At 46.0% G+C, this 21,070-nt stretch overlaps 1 protein-coding gene across 10 annotated transcripts in view; it reads left to right on the top strand.

Annotated features, from left to right (window-relative positions):
* The window catches only part of CEP162 (centrosomal protein 162), a 179,415-nt gene that overhangs the window by 53,647 nt on the left and 104,698 nt on the right, over positions 1-21,070 (top strand). For all 10 annotated transcript variants that reach the window (XM_056566001.1, XM_056566006.1, XM_056566002.1 and 7 more), the window contains 3 exons: positions 168-207; positions 9,241-9,354; positions 13,617-13,808. In XM_056566001.1, coding sequence (XP_056421976.1) covers positions 168-207; positions 9,241-9,354; positions 13,617-13,808 — 346 coding nt within the window. The remainder of the gene's footprint in view (positions 1-167; positions 208-9,240; positions 9,355-13,616; positions 13,809-21,070) is intronic.

The raw sequence follows: 21,070 nt of genomic DNA, 5'->3' as shown, positions 1-21,070 counted from the left end.
TAGAAGGGTTTATGCCAGAATTCTGAGCATTTTCAGTGGTAAATCTGTTCCTTTTGTGTACAATCCATAATTTAAGATTTTCATGGAAACACTATTTCTGTACTATGGATTATTTTAGCAATTTTTGAAAATAATTATTTTAAAATATTTCTTTCTTTTGTTTTAAGACACATTATGCAGAAGTGAAACATGGAATGCTTGATAAAGGTGAGTAAATGATCATGGGTAAGATATTTATAAATAGTCACTGTTGTTTCAAACAGCTTTCCGCTGATGGCTTACGTGATCTGTAAAATATGTGTAAATCACTATGTTTTTAAAAAAAATTCTCCTTACCGCAGAAGACAGCTCTAAAGTCTTGGCTGCTGGATGTCTCCTTTCTCTGCAATTTGTAGTCCACTACCTATTGTTAGAAGAAAACTGCCTCTAGTACCAGCTACAGCAAGATGGATTATAGGAGGTGTGGGCGAGGCTTATCAATGTGCTCTGTGCTTGAGAGAGGGACAGAGACGGCTCTGTCCCTCAAGCACAGAGCACATTTGGTAACTGCTACAATGAATAAATGGCATAAAACCGAACATTAATACCAGGACTGCTTAGTGGTACTGTGTCACTGTGGTCCCATGTCATAACACTAGGCTGCAGAGACAACCCAAACTCCGTACTCTGGCTACTCGTAACAAGTCTGGCAGATACATCAAGTAATAAAGAAAAGCAAGGAGCACTTGCCATATAGGACTGGATTGCAGTAACTTTATTCCATTTCAAACTGTTAAATGCAACAAAAGCATGAGGGAGTGAAAGCAGAGAGCCCCGCCCCCCCTCTGAAATAGAAAGAGTGCAAAAAAGCTGTCCACCATGGAGGGGTGCTCTCAGCAGCTTAAGTAACAGTGATAGCACTAAAATTACCTTATCACCAGTTCAATGGGTTAATTTAACAAAACCAGGCAAGAGTTATAAAGGGGTATTCCAGGATTTTAGTTATTTTATTTGACTATGCTACAGTGGCTGTGAAATTAGTGTAGTTCATAATATAAAAGGAGAGTTATCAAGCTCCGTAGTAGATTTACATTTTTTTTTTTTTGCATAAAAAAGTCGCACGTACTTGCACACATGCAGCTTTTCTATACATGCTGCAACTTTTTGATATTTGCTTATTCCAAAGCACATTTCTGAAATTTTCTCACGTAGTAATTATTATTATTTTTTACTTTGCAGTGGTAATGTACCGTATTTATCAAATGCAATAGTCACTATTTATGAAGAAAAAAAGTTGCATCTCCTTTTAAGTCGCATATGTATTCCAGGTCCAACCTGGCTTACAGAAAGTGCATACGTCCGCAGAAAAGGACATTAACACCCACTTTAACAACTGTTCTTGTTCTGCATCATGAAACAAAGCTACTACATTAATGTTAATTATAGAAAAAATTACCGTATTTATCGGGGTATACCACGCACCAGCCTATAACACGCACCCTCATTTTACCAAGGATATTTGGGTAAAAAAAGTTTTTTACCCAAATATCCATGGTAAAATGAAGGGTGCATGTGTGTGCGTGTGTATACCCTGATACACCCCCAGGAAAGACAGCGGGAGAGAGGCCGTTGCTGCCCGCTTCTCTCGCCCGGCCTTCCTTGGGGTCTAGAGCCCTGCTGCCGCCGCTTCTCTCCCCCTGGCTATCGGCGCCGCTGCCCGTTCTCTCCCCCTGACTATCGGTGCCGGCGCCGGCAATGGGGCAGCAGGGACGACAACCAGGGGGAGAGAAGGGGCAGCGGCACCCATTGCCGCGCCGTGCAGCGCATAGCAACGACGCAGGGGACTCACACCGGAGGCCTGAAGCAGCGCGGGCCCGACCCCGGCAACAGGTAATTATGCAACTGGGGATGGGGGGAGGCAACGGGGCAGCGGCGCCGGCAGTGGGTGCCGCTGCCCCTTCTCTCCCCCTGGCTGTCGGCGCCGCTGCCCCATTGACGGCGCCGCTTCTCTCCCCCTGGCTATCGGCGCCGGTAATGGGGCGCCGGCACCGATAGTCAGAGGGAGAGAAGGGCCGGCAGCAGGGCTCTAGACCCCAGGACAGGCAGGGGCAGAGAAGCCGGCAGTGCTGGCTGTCTCTGCACCTGCAAAGCTGCTGCAGTTCATTGATTTAAAGCGCCCGCTTTAAATAATTGAACTGCAGCGGCTTATCGGCATATAACACGCACATAGACTTTAGGCTAAAAATTTTAGCCTAAAAAGTGCGTGTTATACGCTGATAAATACGGTAATTATATACCTAATAACTATTAATTTTAAGGCTGTAAATACACACTGCACACCTTGTTAATTTTAGGACACGTACATGCTGGCGTACCCACTAAATTAAAAAATGTTGTGTTAAAATAGAATAAGGCACAAAATAATTGTGGAAGAATTTTTACAGACTATGTAAATAACCCATATGTGGCACAAAATTTTTTCCTTAAATGGGCACTGTCACCAACTTTTTTTTTAATATGTTTTAGTACATATGTACTACAACATATCTCTAGTATAGTTTCATTATTTTTATTTTTTTTATTATAAGGGTGTAATTTACATTTGAAAACCGGCCACTAGGGGTCTCCCTCCTAGTGGCCGGCTGCAGCCTGGCGTGACGTCACGCCTGAAAAAAGGCTGATTTTAGCCTGGCAATCAGTCCTTTTTCATGTAGGCTGCTCTCGCTCCCTGCCTGGCAATCAGACAGGCGGGAATGAGCGCATTGGCTCTCCGGCCACTGGCTGGGAGGCCACTCCTCCCGCACATCACCGCCACCTCGTCGCCGCCGCTGCTGTCCCTGCACACCCGCTGCCGGTAACTATAATGGAGGGAACTGGGTATGCGGGCGGGGGGTTTGTAATGGAGGGAATGGGGCATGCGGGGGGGGGGGGGGCGGGGGGGCTTAGTGATGGAGGGAACGGGGTTTGGTGGGGAGGGGCATGGCACTAACTTATAGTTTATCTACACAGGGTGCCTCCAGCTGTTTCACTACTACAACTCTCAGCATGCCCTGACAGCTAATAGATGTCAGGGCAAGCTGGGAGTTGTAGTGGTGAGACAGCTGGAGGCACCCTGTGTAGATAAACTAAGGGCGGAAGTCCCACCCCCAGCAGGCATTAGTGACATGGTGCCTGCTGGGGAAGTCTGCCTGGTAGTGAGCACACTACCAGACAGAAAAAAAGTTATTTTTAATATAATAAAAATTAAAAGCAGGGAGGGGGTTAGGGATAGATTGGCAATAGGCAGGGACAGAAAATAAAATAGGATGGTGGGAGCTACCCTTTAAAAAAAAGAAACCTCCATAGTAATACATTTTCATGCACATTTTGCGGTGGGTAACGCCGTGCCGGCGCAGCAGCGTAATAATGTCACCAGAAAGCGAGGCCCGGACCCTGCAGAAGATGCGGAAGAAGCCGGAGGATCCCGAAGAAGACGCCGGAGCAGCGGGACAGCATCGGGAGCCCCTGGGACAGCATCGGGAGCGGTGAGAATGCGGTCCGGAGCAGAGGGGACAGGTGAGTATAACTTCCTATACTTTACATTGCACGGATCCCTCAACATACAATGGATTCGACAAACGATGGGTCGTTTGGAACGAATTACCATCGTATGTTGAGGGACCACTGTACGGATATTCATGGTTCGGCATAGTATGTTTTTAATATTTTTTCATTTCTGAGGAGGGTGGAGGGGTTGTTGCAGGATAGTTGGAGTGCAGCTATTTAGTGACAGGCCGGCCAGTCAGGGTATCACCCGATGCGGTACGCCCCCTATCCCAGTCACTCTCTAGCAACGCTACTGGTAATAAAGGGTAGATTAACATAAGAGAAAAATTATCTGCTTTACAAAATGCTTTTGTAAGCAGGTTTCCCAGGGTTTGCTTACGTTATTTATCAAGGTCGTGCGACTATTTGATAATTAGGTGGCATGTATGCAAAAGTAAGTGTGTTTATTTTTCCTGGAGTGCTAAGACTAAATGACAACAGAAATGTTTAATAATGATGGGTTATGAATATGCATACCTACAGTAATATGTAAATCCCATATTATTGTTAATCATGTTTTAATATTGTGGATACAGAGACAAAAAAAACGACATGGTCGCACATCCACAAAATGCACTAATGATCTAACGCTTCTCATCAAAATATATAAAACAAACAGGTCGTTTGTGTACTTTGTGATCATAAAGTGCATGAAGCCCGCCAGCCTCATCACGGCCACCTGCATGTGGCGGGTCCCTAACATCCCTAGCATAAAATGGCGCGGCACCACGCGGCGACCACCACCGCCACGACACCAGTGCCCACGGGAGGGGAACGACCCGCTGGCCGAGCAGCCCCAAATGCCACTCGAACCAGCCCACGGGTCCCCCCCCCCCCCCACGCAGATACGGCGCCACGGCAGGAGCAGCCACCACGCAGTACCACACCAGTGTGCACAGAGTTTAATAGTTCACCTACCATGTGCCTCCAGCCAGAGACTGGAAGCCAAGCCAGGAAGGGAGGGGCCCTAGAGCACTTCCTGCTCAACTTATATGTGCAAGGTGAAGTGCAGACCAAGCAAAAGCAAAAAAACGGAGAGGAGAATGCAAAAATGTGGATACAGAGACAAAAAAAAAAACTACATGGTCGCACATCCACAAAATGCACTAATGATCTAACGCTTCTCAGCAATATATATAAAACAAACAGGTCGTTTGTGCACTTTATGATCATAAAGTGCATGAAGCCCGCCAGCCTCGTCACGGCCACCTGGATGTGGTGGGTCCCTAACATCCCTAGCATAAAATGGCGCGGCACCACGCGGCAACCACCACCGCCGCGACACCAGTGCCCACGGGAGGGGAACGACCCGCTGACCGAGCAGCCCCAATTGCCACTCGAACCAGCCCACGGGACGCCCCCCCCCCCCCCACGCAGACACTGCGCCACGGCGGGAGCAGCCGCCACGCAGTACCACACCAGTGTGAACAGAGTGTAATAGTTCACCTACCATGTTTCAATATTCACATTGGACAATAACTTAAAATATGCCTTTAGATTTCTGCTCTTGATGTGCCAGCAAATCCACACATGGATTACCCCTATTGTAATTTAATGGGCTTAGCTAGTGCCAGTTGCAGCCAATCTAGGCTGTGTGTACCTGCACTCTCTTCTACAGGTTTCATGATGTGACTGAAAGGGACAATCAAGGCTTTGCTATAATTTGTGACCATTCATAAAGTATAACGCCCCATCCCCTCCAACTGACATGTAGTGTACTGTATAAGGGATCGGTGCTGTCATGTCAATGGCCAGACAAGTAATTGAAAGGAAGTCCTTGTGTGTGTATTGCTGGCAAACTGTCCAGTTCGGCCCCCCCAACCACCCCCACCCCCCTTTCTGAAAACGAGAGAATGAGAAGTAGCTGTGCACCATGGTGGGGACCTCAGGAGTTTAACAGCACTGAAATCAACTCACCACTCTGAAGGATTAATATATCAAACTATGCAGAATTCTAAAACTCTTTTAAAAGTATAGGTACGCTATAAATATTAATTGGTACACTTAATAGAAGTAAGCATGGCTATTTTAACTAGTTAAGGACGCAGGGCGTACGTGTGCGCCCTGATCCCGCTAAAGAGGTTTAAACTGTTCTCACGAGCGGAGAACGGGTAAAACCCCGCGGGTCCTAGTTGCTACAGGCAGCCAGGACCCACGGCTAATGTCGGGCACTGCTGATTGGACCGATGCCCAGCATTAACCCTTTACACGCTGCGATAAAAGTTGATTGCGGCGTCTAAACTGAAAGTAAAACTATCCCAGAAGCTCAATGGAGCCGATCGGGACTATCGCCATAGAATCGCAATGTCCTGATCAACTTACTGGACGAGGATGACGGGAGGGTCCTCACTTGCCTCCTCATCATGAGAATAAGCCCCCATGTAAAAAAAAAGTCCAAAATTGTGAATTTTTGGTCACTTCTAGAGATGAGCGAACTTACAGTAAATTCGATTCGTCACAAACTTCTCGGCTCGGCAGTTGATGACTTTTCCTGCGTAAATTAGTTCAGCCTTCAGGTGCTTCGGTGGGCTGGAAAAGGTGGATACAGTCCTAGGAAAGAGTCTCCTAGGACTGTATCCACCTTTTCCAGCCCACCGGAGCACCGGAAAGCTGAACTAATTTATGCAGGAAAAGTCATCAACTGCTGAGCGGAGAAGTTCGTGACGAATCAAATTTACTGTAAGTTCGCTCATCTCTAGTCACTTCATATACCATAAAAATATTAATAAAATATCATAAATTCCCATCAAAACAGTACTGATAAAAACTACAGACCACAGCGCAAAAAATAAGCCCTCATATAGCCCCATACGCGGAAAAATCAAATAGTTATAGGGGTCAGAAGATGAGTTTTAAACATTATTTATTATTTATAAACATCATCCAATTTTGCTGCATGTAGTTATAAATAAAACCTACATAAATTGGGTATCCCTGTAACCGTATGGACCTACAGAATAAAGATAATGTGTCATTTTTATTGAAAAGTGCACTGCGTAGAAACGGAAGCCCTAAAAATTAACAGTGGCGTTTTTTGTTATTTTTTCATTTCACGCCACAAATAATTTTTTTTTTTTGTTTCGCTGCAGAGTGTTATAAAATAAGTAATGTCATTACAAAGTACAATTGGTGACGTAAAAAACAAGCCCTTATATGGGTTTGTAGGTGCAAAATTGAACGCGTTGTGATTTTTAGAAGATTTGGAGGAAAAAACGAAAGTGCAAAAACGAAGATTGTTTTGAGTCCTTAATGTGAAAATGGGCTGAGTCCTTAACCTCTTCCCGCTATATGACGTATGCATACATCATGAGCGGGCTCCCGGGATAGAACGCGTGGTCACACGCTGACCCCGCGTCATATAACGTCAGTCTCGGCGGCCATCAGCGGCCTGGACCCGCGGCTAATACCGGACATCACCGATCGCGGTGATGCCGGTATTAACCCTTCAGATGTGGCAATTAAAGTTGATTGTCGCGTCTAAAGTGAAAGTAAAAGTTGCCGGTTAACTCAGTGGAGCTGTTCGGGACCTGCACGATGAAATCGCGGTGTCCCGAACAGCTTGCATGACAGCTAAAGGGTTCCTACCTGCCTCCTCGCTGTCCGATCGCCGAATGACTGCTCCGTGCCTGAGATCCAGGCAGGAGCAGTCGAGCGGCGATAACGCTGATCAATGCCCGGCTATTACCAGGCAGTGATCAGTGTAGAAGATCAGTGTGTGCAGTGTTATAGCCCCCTATGGGAGCTATAATACTGCAGAAAATGAAGTGTTAATAAAGATCATTTATCCCCTTCCATAATAAAAGTCAGAATCACCCCCCTTTTCCCAATTAAAAAAAAAAAAAACAGTGTAAATAAAAATAAACATACCGTATTTATCGGGGTATACCACACACCGGCCTATAACACGCACCCTCATTTTACCAAGGATAGTGGGTAAAAAAAGTTTTTTACCCAAATATCCATGGTAAAATGAGGGTGCGTGTGTGCGCGTGTATACCCCGATACACCCCCAGGAAAGGCAGGGGGAGAGAGGCCGTCGCTGCCGGCTTCTCTCCCCCTGCCCTTCCTGGGGTCTAGAGCCCTGCTGCCGGCCATTCTCTCCCCCTGGCTATCGGCGCCGCTGCCCGTTCTGTCCCCCTGAGAGAAGCGACGCCGACAGCCAGGGGGAGAGAAGGGACAGCGGCACCCATTGCCGGCGCCGCTGCCCCGTTGCCTCCCCCCATCCCTGGTTGCATAATTACCTGTTGCCGGGGTCGGGTCCGCGCTGCTTCAGGCCTCTGGTGTGCGTCCCCTGCGTCATTGCTATGCACTGCACGGCGCGGCGCACTGACATCATGCGCCGTGCAGCGCATAGCAATGACGCAGGGGACGCATACCGGAGGCCTGAAGCAGCGTGGACCTGACCCCGACAACAGGTAATTATGCAACCGGGGATGGGGGGAGGCAATGGGTGCCGCTGCCCCTTCTCTCCCCCTGGCTGTCAGCGCCGCTTCTCTCCCCCTGGCTATCGGCGCCGACAATGGGGCGCCGGCACCGATAGGGGGACAGAACGGGCAGCGGCGCCGATAGCCAGGGGGAGAGAAGGGCTGGCAGCAGGGCTCTAGACCCCAGGAAAGGCAGGGGGAGAGAAGCGGGCAGCGACGGCTTCTCTCCCCCTGCCTTTCCTGGGGGTGTATCGGCGTATAACACGCACATAGACTTTAGGCTAAAAATTTTAGCCTAAAAAGTGCGTGTTATACACCGATAAATACGGTATGTGGTATCACCGCGTGTGTAAATGTCCGAACTATAAAAATATATCATTAATTAAACCACACCGTCTATGGCGTACACGTAAAAAAATTCAAAAGTCCAAAATAGCGCATTTTTGGTCACTTTTTATACCATAAAAAAGTGAATAAAAAGCGATCAAAACGTCCAATCAAAACAACAATGATACCAATAAAAAACGTTGAATCACGGCGCAAAAAGTGAGCTCTCATACCACCCCGTACGCGGAAAAATAAAAAAGTTATAGGGGTCAGAAGAGGGCATTTTTAAACGTATACATTTTCCTGCATGTAGTTATGATTTTTTCCAGAAGTACGACAAAATCAAACCTATATAAGTAGGGTATCATTTTAACCGTATGGACCTACAGAATAATGATAAGGTGTCATTTTTACCAAAATATGCACTGCGTAGAAACGGAAGCCCCCAAAATTTACAAAATGGCATTTTTTCCGTGGATTTTTGGGTAAAATGACTAATGTCCCTGCAAAGTAGATTTGGTGGCGCAAAAAATAAGCCATAATATGGATTTTTAGGTGCAAAATTGAAAGCCTTATGATTTTTAGAAGGGGATGAGGAAAAAATAAAAATGCAAAAACGGAAAATACCCTGCGTCATTAAGGGGTTAATGGGTTAACTGTCCTAATGCTGACAAGCAGATGTTTTTGGCAGTAGAAGGCACTTTTCTCAATTTTAACATTCAATAATTTATATCTTAGCTACCAAAATAGTAATGGCTCTGCACAAAAATGTCACGAAAAAATTTTTAAGTGCCTCTTTATCCATTTTTTTTTCTGTCCTATATAGTGCAGCGCATGCTAAAAATTCCAGAGTTCTTTTTTAACACAGACTGTTATGTTTAACTGTTGAATGGTTTTAATTCTAATGTAAATCAATTCTTTTTAGTTTTGCTGATCGACTCAATGGATTCAACAATAGACACTCAAAAGATTTTGCAGCAAACACAGGATGAAACGGAATCTGTTATGCCCCAAGGGACAAATGAAGCAATGGGCACAGGTGGGTTACAGTCCTTACTAAACTATTACATTTAGTGTCACCACCATTAAATGGGGTTTTACCTGGCCAAAAAGCCATACTGATTTGTTTGCTATACATTATGCTTTTTGTTATTGATGACTATATAAAAGGTCCCTCTTTGTTGAAGCTTTGTTTTGAAAATCAACAAAAAAGATAAATTAGTTATATGTCTCCATGCTACATAAAGTGAAAATCAGTTAGACTCTCTTTACAGTTGTGTTGGTGGTTCTGTTGCCAATTCTGATAGATTTTATCTGGGGTATAATTTTGCATGCAGCACTATGCTTCCTGTCAAAACGATAGACATTTGGACAAAACCCATTGTAAGTTAGCGATTTCTGTGGTACAATAGATCTGGCAGAGCATCATAACCAATGTGTTATGAGTGAAAGCCATGATGCAAGGGTAAATAAAGGCTAACGGAGACATTTATCATCATTGCTTTTGTAAGCAAGTTCTGTAGTCATTTTTTTTCTTGCTATTTTTTTTGCTTATGTATGACATATTTATCATACTATCACAGGGGGTTGATAAATTTGGCTTACATGAGCAAAAACCAAGAAATCACTTTTAAATACCATTTTTTTTTAGCACATATGAGCAAAAACCAAATAATGACTACAGAACTACCACTGACTACCACTTTGCAGCTTTGAAAAAAAATGTGTGTGTATGTATGTATGTGTATGTGTGTGTATATATATATATATATATATATATATATATATATATATATATATATATATATAATGTGTGTGTGTGTGTTTATTATAGGGATCGACCGATTATCGGTTTGGCCGATAATCACGATTTTGGCCATTATCGGTATCGGCAATTACCTTGCCGATAATGCCCCGCCCCCCCCCCCCCACCAACCTGCCGCACCGCGTCGCACCCCCCACCGTACTGCCCCGGCCCCATTGCCTCCCCCATCCCCGGTTTTATTATTACCTGTTCCCGGGGCCCAGGGGTCAACGCTACTTCTGGCTCCTGCTGCGTCCTGCGTTACGCTGTGCGCAGTGACGTCACCATCAGTGCGCACAGTGACATCTCAGGAGGACGCCACCGGAGCCAGATGTAGAGTGGACCACGGGCCCCGGGAACAGGTAATTATAAAACCGGGGATGGGGGAGGCAATGGGGCCGGGGCGATGCGGTGGGGGGTGCGATGCGGTGCGGTAGGGGGCGTGGAGCTGAGCGGGGGGGACAGGCAGGGGGAGAGAAGCGGGTGGCGGCGGCGGTCTATGGCACCGCAAAAGCCGCTGCAGTTCATTGATTCAAAGCTCCCGCTGTAAATTAATGATCTGCAGCGGTGGGGGGGGGTAAATAGCCGATAACTTATACCGGAATATCGGTATAAGTTATCGGTATCGGCCCTAAAAAAACGATATTGGTCGATCCCTAGTTTATTAAATTTTTAACGCAGTTTTTTCTCCCTAAATGTACTTACTCATTTTTTTTGTTACTTCTACAGATCTGTGTATCCTGTGGACTACTTCGACGACCAGCGTTTTTCTTTGCTTGATGTTAAACCTGTTTTTTTATTTTTTTTATTTTTTATTATTATTATTTTTTTTAACTTACTGGACAGGCTTAGTAGTGGAAGCTGTCTTACAGACGTAGTCCATTACTAAGCCGGGCTTAGCGTTAGCCACAAAAACCGCTAGCGCTAACCCCCAATTATTACCCCGGTACCTAACACCACAGCCAGTAACAATGGTCCTCGCCCATCCTGGTAATGTCAGGCTGTTACTGTTTGGTTGGTATTTGGCTGAGAATAAAAATAGGGGGGACCCTATGTGTTTTTTTATTTTTTTATATATATTTAATTATTTATTTAAAAAAAAAAAAACTCATAGGGTCCCCAATATTTTTATTCTCAGCCAAATACCAACCAAACAGTAACAGCCTGACGTTACCAGGGTGGGCGAGGACCATTGTTACTGGCCCTCCCCAGCCTAAATAACGCCAGCCTGTTACTGCCTAGGCCCAGGAGCGCCATTTTTGACACTCCGGGCCTGTTGGTACCGGCTCTTCCCGGCACTCCTGTGGTGTTGGGTACCGGGGTAATAATTGGGGGTTAGCGCTAGCTGTTTTTTTTGCTAATGCTAAGCCCGGCTTAGTAATGGACTCCGTCTGTAAGACAGCTTCCACTACTAAGCTTGTCAAGTAAAGTAAGGAAAAAACACAACAGGTTTAAAAAAAAATTTTATTGCAAAAAACACTCCCCCACAAGCCCTCGTTAACCATTTTATTAAAATCAAACAAAGAAAATCGCTGGTCATCGAAGTAGTCCACCGAATCCTGAGGAGTCCACAGGATACACGGATCTGAAATGAGAAGAAAAAACAAAAAATGGGTTAGTACATTTATTATCACCTGCTAGCACATCTCCCGCCCCGCACGACTACAACTCCCAGCATGCCCTTACAGTAAGGACATGCTTGGAGTTGTAGTCCTGCAGCTGGGGGCAGGGGACAAGCTTGTCATTCGCCTGCACTGTACAACTACAACTCCGAGCATGTCCTTACAGTAAGGGCATGCTGGGAGTTGTAGTCCTGCAAAGAGAGTCACACACAGACAGTCACACACAGACAGTCACACACAGACAGAGATAGAGACAGACACACACGCTCACCCATCCAGCGCAGCGCTCCTTCTCTCCGGGCGCCCTGCGAGTGACGTCACTGACGGAGGGACGTCAGGCCGGCGCAACCGAAGATGTGGGAGCGGAGACCGGGCACAGTGCATGTGAAGCCCGGGGGGGCTGGGGTGGAGTAGAGGGGTGCTGGTGGGGGCGGAGGCGGAGGCCGGGAACAGTGCAGGTGAAGGCCGGGGGGGGGGGTTTACAGACGGGCACATCGCAGGTGAAGGCCGGTGGGGGGGGGGGGTGTATGCTGACGGACCCCCCCCCCCCCTGACAGAGTCCTATATCCCCTAATCATGTCACTGTTCCGGTCGGGTCCTGTGATTGGCTGCTGGTCCTGGCAAAATCACAGGACCCAGCGGGAAATGTGAAATGACAGCCGGGGATTTAGGAGTCTGCGGCGCCGGTATATGTTATAAGGACATTACAGTGCAGCCGCCCGGGCTCCTCATACGGCCTCCCCGCTACCCTCACTTAATAATGATGGGGACACTGATCTACATCCCCCCCCCTTGTCTCCGGCCAGCCCGCGCCGCTCAGCGCCCGCTGCTACAAGACTACAACTCCCAGCGTGTCCTCACTGTAAGGGCATGCTGGGACTTGTAGTCTTGTAACAGGTAGCAGACAAATGGGAGTTGTATGGTGCTGGCAGGTGAGAGGGGGGGGATGCAAATCAATGCAGTGTCCCTGTAGCAAAGTGAGGGTAGCGGGGAGAAAGTATGTCGGAGCCCGGGCAGCAGTAGCTTTTCCTGCTCCATGTTGGAGCTGGAGTAAATTTTGTAAATTTTTAAGGCAGTTGCGACTTTTCATTGCGCAGCTGCGACTGTCGCAGTTAATAAATACCTGACTAAAGCAAATCCATTTTGAAAAATTAACTACTTAAGGAAGTTTGATTTTTCTTGCTTTTCTTGTTCTTCAGCAAATACACGAAAACACACATGGTCGCAGTTGCGACAATTCTGCGACAATTATAGTAAAGAAAACCTGACTAAATCCCTTGATAAATGTCCCCCTAAGTGATTGCCATGTAGCAGTATTGCCCCATAAATTTTAACTTATGTCTATATCGTATGACAAATGTCTCCTTATAAGATATTAAGAAAACCCCTCATTTGAGCTGTGGGTACTGAGGCATTGACTTCCTCCTAGAGTAGTGGCGCTGGTTGTGCTGGAGCATCTTTTCAGGGCATGGATGTCATCTTGCACCTAGCCTCTATGCCTCAAGTGGAAAGTTAGTGCTGTATGTGGAGGAAAGGGCTTCTTAACAACTTCTGGTCTACAAGCGTCACTTTCAGTCTCAGTGGTTGTCATTTCTAGTGACATGCAGGAATGGCAGCAGTGTACCCACTAGCATCAACCAGTCCTCTGCCCTTTTAAGTGGCATGTTATAGCCCTGGCATGATAAAGCAACTTCTTTACCCCAAAGGTCCTTTTACAGAAGAACTTTTTGTTACCAAGCTTTTATATTATAATTTCATTTCAGACTTGATACAACAATAACATGTTATAGTATTTAGACTGTGCTACTATTTTGATGTTGTTGCTAAGCTACAAAGGTTTCTTATTTTAGTTTTTCTTTTGTATATATTTTGAAGGATTTTCAAATCCGTACACAAACAGTGACATGGAGGCTTTACATCAAGCATACAAAAATCTTGATTCCTGTATAAAAGACACAGAAGAGCAGACCAATTATCTTAAAGTTACAGAAAACACAATTACATCGTATGAGCATGCTATTGATTCAAAGGAAAACAGCCTTGATAAAGTGCTAGCTGGCAATTCAGGTATTTGTTATTTTAAATGGCATTTGAACTTGAATACTATATTTATAGTATTAAACTCTTAAGGTTTTACCTGTACGACCCTGTGCCCGGTCCCGGTCTATAATGCGGGGTCACAGCAAATCGGTCCCGGCGGGACCCTGGGCTAATAGCATGCAGCACCAATCGTTGTTCTGTGTGCTTTAAACCTTTTCGACGCGGCAATCAAAGTTGATCGCCGGGTCTAAAGTTGAATAAATTGTGTCCCGGCAGCTCAGTCGGGCTGATCGGGAACACCGTGGTGATTGTTAGGAATCAATGTAATGCATGTTCTAATGAGGAATTAACCCCTTCCCTAATAAAAGTAAGAATCACTCCCCCCTTTTCCCATTTAAATAAAAAACAAAAAAACTGTGTAAATAAATATAAACATGTGGTATCCCCGCGTGCGGAAATGTCCGAACTATAAACATATATCGTTAATTAAACCACACAGTCAATGGCGTACACGCAAAAAAAATGCCAATATCCGAAATAGCGTATTTTTGGTAACTTTTTATAGCACGAAAAAAATGAATAAAAAGCGATCAAAAAGTCCAATCAAAACAAAAATGGCAGTGATAAAAACTTCACATCACAGCGCAAAAAATGAACCCTCATACCAGCCCACACTCGGGAAAAATAAAAAGTTATAAGGGTCAGAAGATGACAATTTTAAACGTATTAATTTTGTTGTGTAACACTTTAAATACACCACATTACTTTACCACATTTATCTATCCAATGGAAAGGATCGCAGCACACAACAGAATTTTCAAATAAAGTGCAGTGTTTATTCCGTCCTCAGAAAACAAGTGCAACGTTTCTGCGGCCTCTCGCCCCTTTTTTAAGCATAACCAGTAAGTCAAACATGAGTACTTAAATAGTGCCGATTATATTACACAATCAAACAATACAGTGCATATCATAATTTTTCATATTATACATAATGATCGTAAAGGCAAAATCACAATTATTGCAAAGTGAACAAATGAAGGTGCATATGTATGAAGAGTACCATAACCATCCATGAAAAGTGCAGTGCTGATTAAAAACATTTGTAAATGAATGCTGAAATTAATCATACACTGGGGCGGACACTCACCACTGTACTTGGCACGCACTTGTAAAACGGGAAGACCATGTTAGCGTGGGTGAAAAATCATTGTGCAGGCATTCAGCCTTCTCCATTTGCAAAGCGGGCTAAAGCATATAGTCAGGGAATTCACAGGTAGTTTAACTTGTTAATTACCGCAGCGTCTCCAAAAGTCCATCACAGGTAGGTTTCCATTTCATGGCTTCCATAGATGCCCAAAGGGTCACCAATCGGCCAATATCAGCATGAACGGGACAACAGATCCTGAAACGGCACCGCCATCCCGTCCACTTGTAGGATCCTGAGTGGTTGACTCCCAGTACGGGGAGATTTCGCTGACAGATTTATATACCGCATCTGTGAAACCCGGCAGCCATCTTGAAGTGTAAAAAATGAAAATTAACAAATAAATAAAATACCTACAACAATCCGACTCTATCCTGATTTCAATTTAAAAAAAAATTCAATAAAGAACTGCATGTTGGCCAGTGGTGTAGAGGTCCATATAGATGAGTTGAATATCTGAGAGAAAATAACAAATATAAAAATAATCAATTTTATAAAAATTATTCTAATATAAATTATTATAAACTCACTCTGTTCACATCATGGTGGCAAATATTTCACACAGCTTCATAGCATCACGAGGGAACCTCATCTCTTAAACATTCTTGGATAAGCTTTAAATGCGACATTTAAACCTTTTTGGTTTTAAAGTATCAAGATTATAGATCCATTTTAATTCTAGTTTTTTTAGGACCATGTTCCTGTTCCTGGTTGAGGGGGGTGGGGTACGTGATCCACAATTATTACTCTCAGATCATTCTCTGCATGTTTAAGGTCTGTAAAGTGTTTTGAGACGGAGACTGTTTTGAGAGTTATAAAGATGTCTCACATCATGTGGGCAAATATTTCATACAGCATCATAGCATCACGAGGGAACCTCATCTCTTAAACATTCTTGGATAAGTTTTAAATTAGACATTTAAACTTGTTTGTTTTAAAGTATCAAGATTATAGATCCATTTTAATTCTAGTTTTTTTTAGGACCATGTTCCTGTCACATGATCCACAATCATTACTCTGAGATCTTTCTCTGCATGTTTAAGGTCTGTAAAGTGTTTTGAGACTGGTAAGTCTTGTCTGCCCTTGCATATGCAGTATCTATGTTGATTCAAGCGAGTTCTTAAATCATAGGTGGTCTCTCCTACGTACAGCATATAACAAGGGCAGCACAAGATATAGATAATGTAGTCTGAACTACAGGTGACATAGTGCTTCATTTGATATTTCTTATTAGTGGTCGGGTGAATACATTCGGAACCTTTTTTGGATGTATCTACAACTCACACATGAGCAGCAAGGGAAGCAACCTTTTTTTTTACAAACTGTCAAAAATTTCTGTGTTGTTTTAGGTCTGATGGATACATCGGTTTTAACTATTCGATCCCTTAGTTTAGAACCCCTCCGGTAAGACATTAGAGGGGGAAAATCAAAGGCTTTAATTTGGGGATAACCATCCTTAATAAGATACCAGTATTTTTGTATTATCTGAGCTATTTTGCAAGAGTATTCATTGTATGTGGTTACTATCGGTAGTCTCTCAATTTTAGTCAAGTCTCTGATCCTCACCCCATCAGTCTCATTCTGTATTTTATCTCTGTCTCTCGATCAGTCTTATTGGACACCCACGCTGTTTAAATTGTTTAGTCGTTTTGTCCAAGGCTTTATCCAATTTTACATCTGTATCCGTTATCCTTTTGGCACAAAGCGTTTGACTATATGGAAGGGATTCCACCATGGCCCGCAGGTGACAACTGTCAAAACGTAAAAGAGTATTACAATCCGTAGGTTTAGTGTATAAATCAGTTGTCAACCTGTGGCCCATGATGGAAATCGACATATCTAAAAACTGGACCGTACAATTTGAAAAGGTATGCGTATATTGTAATTCTCATCAACTGTATTCAAAAACTCATGAAATTTGTTCAACTCTTCCTCACCCCCTTTCCAAATGAGTAAGATGTCGTCTATGTATCTCCACCACTCCAGAACATGTCTGAAGTGGTGGGATACAAAGACGACATCCTCCTCAAGGGGGGCCATGAAGATATTAGCATATGTGGCGGCCACATTGCTCCCCATGGCCACACCCTTACTGTAAGTATAAAAACATCATCAAACATAAAGTAGTTGTTTCTCATTGGCTCCATTGGGGGACACAGACCTTGGGTATATGCTGTTGTTGCTAGGAGACTTGACACTATGGAAACCAAAAAAGTCTGCTCCTCCCAGCAGGATATACCCGCCTACAGAGCCTGCGGTAATCAGTTTAAGCTTTGTGTCTGCAGGAGATGGACACTAGTCTGGGGTTCTCCCCAGACTTGGTCTAACTTTTTTTTTTTTTTTCAGATAGGGATGTTTAGTTTCTTATTTCCTTTTATTTTCCTGTTTTCAGTTGGGGACTCGGGAACATAGCGTTCACTTTTTCCCCGATTTGCGATTGAGGGGGCACAGACATCGTGGATGTACTGTCAACCCCCTCTCGCCAACGGCCAGCACCTGGGGTTGTACCTCACGGGTCCGGGTCACCCACTTTTCCCTGCTCGTCTCGCTTTTCAAGCCCGGCATGATGCAGGTGACTAAAAGCTGGCTGAAGGCTTCATCAGGAAGACTTCATTAGGTAAGTTCTTCTGACTAAGGTGAGTATATTTCCCCCTTTTTTCTTAAGTACTGGACTCTCAACAGCTGTAGACACCCTTTTTTCTATAAGGGTTTATGGGACTGGCCAGGAGGGGTTCTTCCCTCCCTTTTTACTCTATGGGGGAAAGTTTTTATTGGGGTTAGAGCAGTGGCATTTATATATTGCCGGCATGTGTGTGTATCTCTTCGGCGGGCGCTCATTCAGCCCGGCCGCATTGACTTTTGTTTTCGGCAGTGTTCTGCCGACGGCGTTCGCCATCATTAGCTGGGTTATTTCTTTGGTGGCCCGGTGCGCGTTAGCTCCGCCCACCCTGAGCCGCCGAAGCCTTTCAGGATGGCGCGAATCCCCTCCAATTAGCGCTGTGCATGCGCAGGGTGTTTGCAGAGCCAATCAGAAGTGTCCTTGTAATTGACACGCCCCCTCTGGCCATTGGTCCAGCGTTTTCTCTCTCCCTCTCTCTGCTCACAGCACACAAACCAGGGTGAGACACTTCCTTTTTATTACTATGTCCGTGCCCAGAACTGTTTCTTCCTCTAAACAGATAGCTAGGTCCTTAGTTACTTATTACACCTGTAATAACTGTAACACAAAAATGTCTGGTTCTGCTGAACCTACTTGTTCTGCCTGCACCACTGCTCCCCCAGACCCCCCGGCTATTACTACCCGGGATGTTCTACCATACCCGGTGGGTTCGTCCTTCCCTTCAGCCTGGGTTTCTTCCCTCTCACAGTGTATATCCGACTGGCGCAGGTCTCCCGTTCTGTGGTGACTGCCTTGGAGAGGTCCTCCCTCCGTCGGCCCTCCGGGGGGACTCGCTCCCCTTCTCCCTACGCTTCTCGCAAGCGTAATAGGGGTGTTTCCTCTGAATCATCTTCGGGGTCTTCGGACAGGTACGGGCGTTCCCATCATAGGTCTCGCCCCGCTACCTCAGCTTATCACAAGCGTCCTTCTTCCAGAGGATGCTTCCGCAGTCACCGCTCTGGCTCTCCAGAGCCGCGTTCCGGGTCAGTCTCTTCCTCATCTAGGGCCGCCTCAACGAGTTCCCATTCACCTGGAGAGCTTGTGGAGAAGGTTTCCGAATCGGCAAGAGAACCACTTGGATTCTGCCGACACGGGGAACTCATTTGTTTTGGCCATAAGAGACACCTTTAATCTAGAGGACCCAGGAACTTCGGACGTGGCTCTAGAAGTTGCCTTTCATCGTGCCCGACCTCTTCCAGGGCTGCCTCACCTTGTTCTCATTCACCTGGAGAACTTGTGGATGAGGTTTCTGATTCGGCCTCCAACTCAGAGGGCTGCACGCATGTGCATGTGGTGTACTCATTGGTTTCGGCCATAAGAGACACCTTCCAGCTAATTTACCCAGGAACTTCAGACGTGTCTACAGAAGTCTCCTTTCTTCGTGCCCGACCGGCACCCAAGACTTTCAGCTCTCTCGCTGAATTTGACGCCCTGCTGGAATCCTCCTGAAGGCACCCTGACTAAAAGTTTCAGAAAATGAAGAAGGTTCAAGCGCGGTATCCCTTCGCAAAGGACCTCATTGCTCGGTGGACCTCCTCTCCAACTGTGGATCTACCGGTCTCCCGCCTCTCTAAGGCGACTGTCTTGCCGTTGGCTTTTGCGGCTGCCTTCCAGGTTCCAGCGGACAAGAAGGTGGAGACCTTGGCAAAATTTGCCTTTGAGACAGCAGGTTCTTCCTTTCTTCCTGCTTTTGCTTCTGCCTTGGTGTCAGATGCCCTTTCAGTATGGTCTCCCAACTCCACCAGGGTAGTATTCAGGATCCCTCCAGGGGATTTATCTAGACTAGTGCTCCTAGCCTCCTATGCCGGAGATTTTCTGGGTTCTGCTTCCATGCGCAGCCGCTGTGCTGCCTTTGCCACAGACTACTTTGTAGCCCTCCTTCGCTCCATGTGGCTTATAGCCTGGAATGCGGACATAGCCTGCAAGAAGTGAGGCGACGGGCGGAAAGAGTTCCTTATACCTCTGGATAAGGCTCGCAGAACCACTTTACATCGGATGTCCTCCTCCTTCCAGTCATGCGGACCTTTGGTACCATCAAAGGTCCAGCCAGGCGCCTTCACGGGGAGAGGGCTCCCTCCTTCCTGACCTGTCCATCCCGGAGGTTGGCTAACTGTTCCAGCTGTTTGGTGGCCCCAGCAGACACCCGTAGGCCTGCCTCGGCCTGAGGGGTCGCCCCCACCCGCCGACTTTTCTCGGGTGGTTGGTCGTCTTACTCTTCCGGGATACCTGGACACGCACTTTCCGGTTTCCTGGGTCAGGGATGTTGTAGTCAATGGATACAGGGTCGAATTTGCCTCCCTTCCATGGGACTGCTTTTTTTCTTCCCGGACCCCCGGGTCCTCCTCTCTAGCGGAGGCGTTTCGGGGCGCGTTCCAGTTCCCTTTCATCCAGGGAGTAATTGTTACTGTTCCTTCAGGGGAAATTTTTTTTTTCAGTTTTTTTTTATTCCATCCTCTTTGTGGTCCCCAAGACGGGCGTTGCTGTTCGCCCAATCTTGGTTCTCGAGCATCTCCACCAGCATCTTCTGACGGAGTTTCTCCGTTCTGAGTTTTTTTTCCCTCGGTGGACATCAAGGATGCCTGCCTCCACATTCCAAAATTTCCCGGTCATCAGCGATACTGCCGCTTTGCAGTTCCGGACGGCCATTTTCTATTGTGGCTCTCCCTTTCTGTCTGACCACTACTCCGCGGGTCCTTACCAAGGACCTGACGCCTGTGATAGCCCTGTTACGGACAAGAGTTGTTTCAGTGATTCCTTTTTTGGACGACCTCCTGATCAGAGCTCCAACCAGGGCTCAGACTCTGGGGAGTCTTAGTCTCAACCTCCAACCCTTGTTTTCTCTTTGGTTGGATGGTTAATCGTGACACGTTCAACCTCTCCCTCTGCCCGCTTTCGACTCTGCCGGACATTCGGCTGACTCTCTTGTCAGGAGTCAGATAACTTCGGCATCCTGCTCCAGTTTCCATTCGCTTTAGCATACTGTCCTGGGTTGGTTGCTGGTGGCCGTGGAGGCCATGCCATTCACCCAGTTTCATCACCGACCTCTTCAACTGGTGATTCTCTTCCTGTAGAACAGGTCCCCTTTGTCTCTGGACTGCAAGATCGTTCTCTCTCGACAGTCTTGTCGGTCCCTTCTATGGTGGCTTTGTTTCCCCCTGCCTTTCAGGGGCGCTCCTTCCTGCCGGTCTGTTGGACTGGGGAGGTGTATTCAAGGACCGACCGGTCTGGGGCCTTGGTCCCCCTAGAACCCATATCCCCATCAATATGTTGGGACTAGGGCAATTCTATCTTTGCTTTGTTCTTCGGGAAATTCCCTTCTGGGCGGAACTCAAGTTTCCGACCATCTCAGCGATCTTCATTCCGGACATACTCAACTGGTAGGTGGTCTGTCTCAGCTGGTCCTCAGCCGTCCAAAGCGAGTGGTCC

Source organism: Hyla sarda, chromosome 3 (assembly GCF_029499605.1).
Source record: "Hyla sarda isolate aHylSar1 chromosome 3, aHylSar1.hap1, whole genome shotgun sequence".
Lineage (NCBI taxonomy): Eukaryota > Metazoa > Chordata > Amphibia > Anura > Hylidae > Hyla > Hyla sarda.
This window is presented reverse-complemented; position numbering and strand designations above follow the sequence as displayed.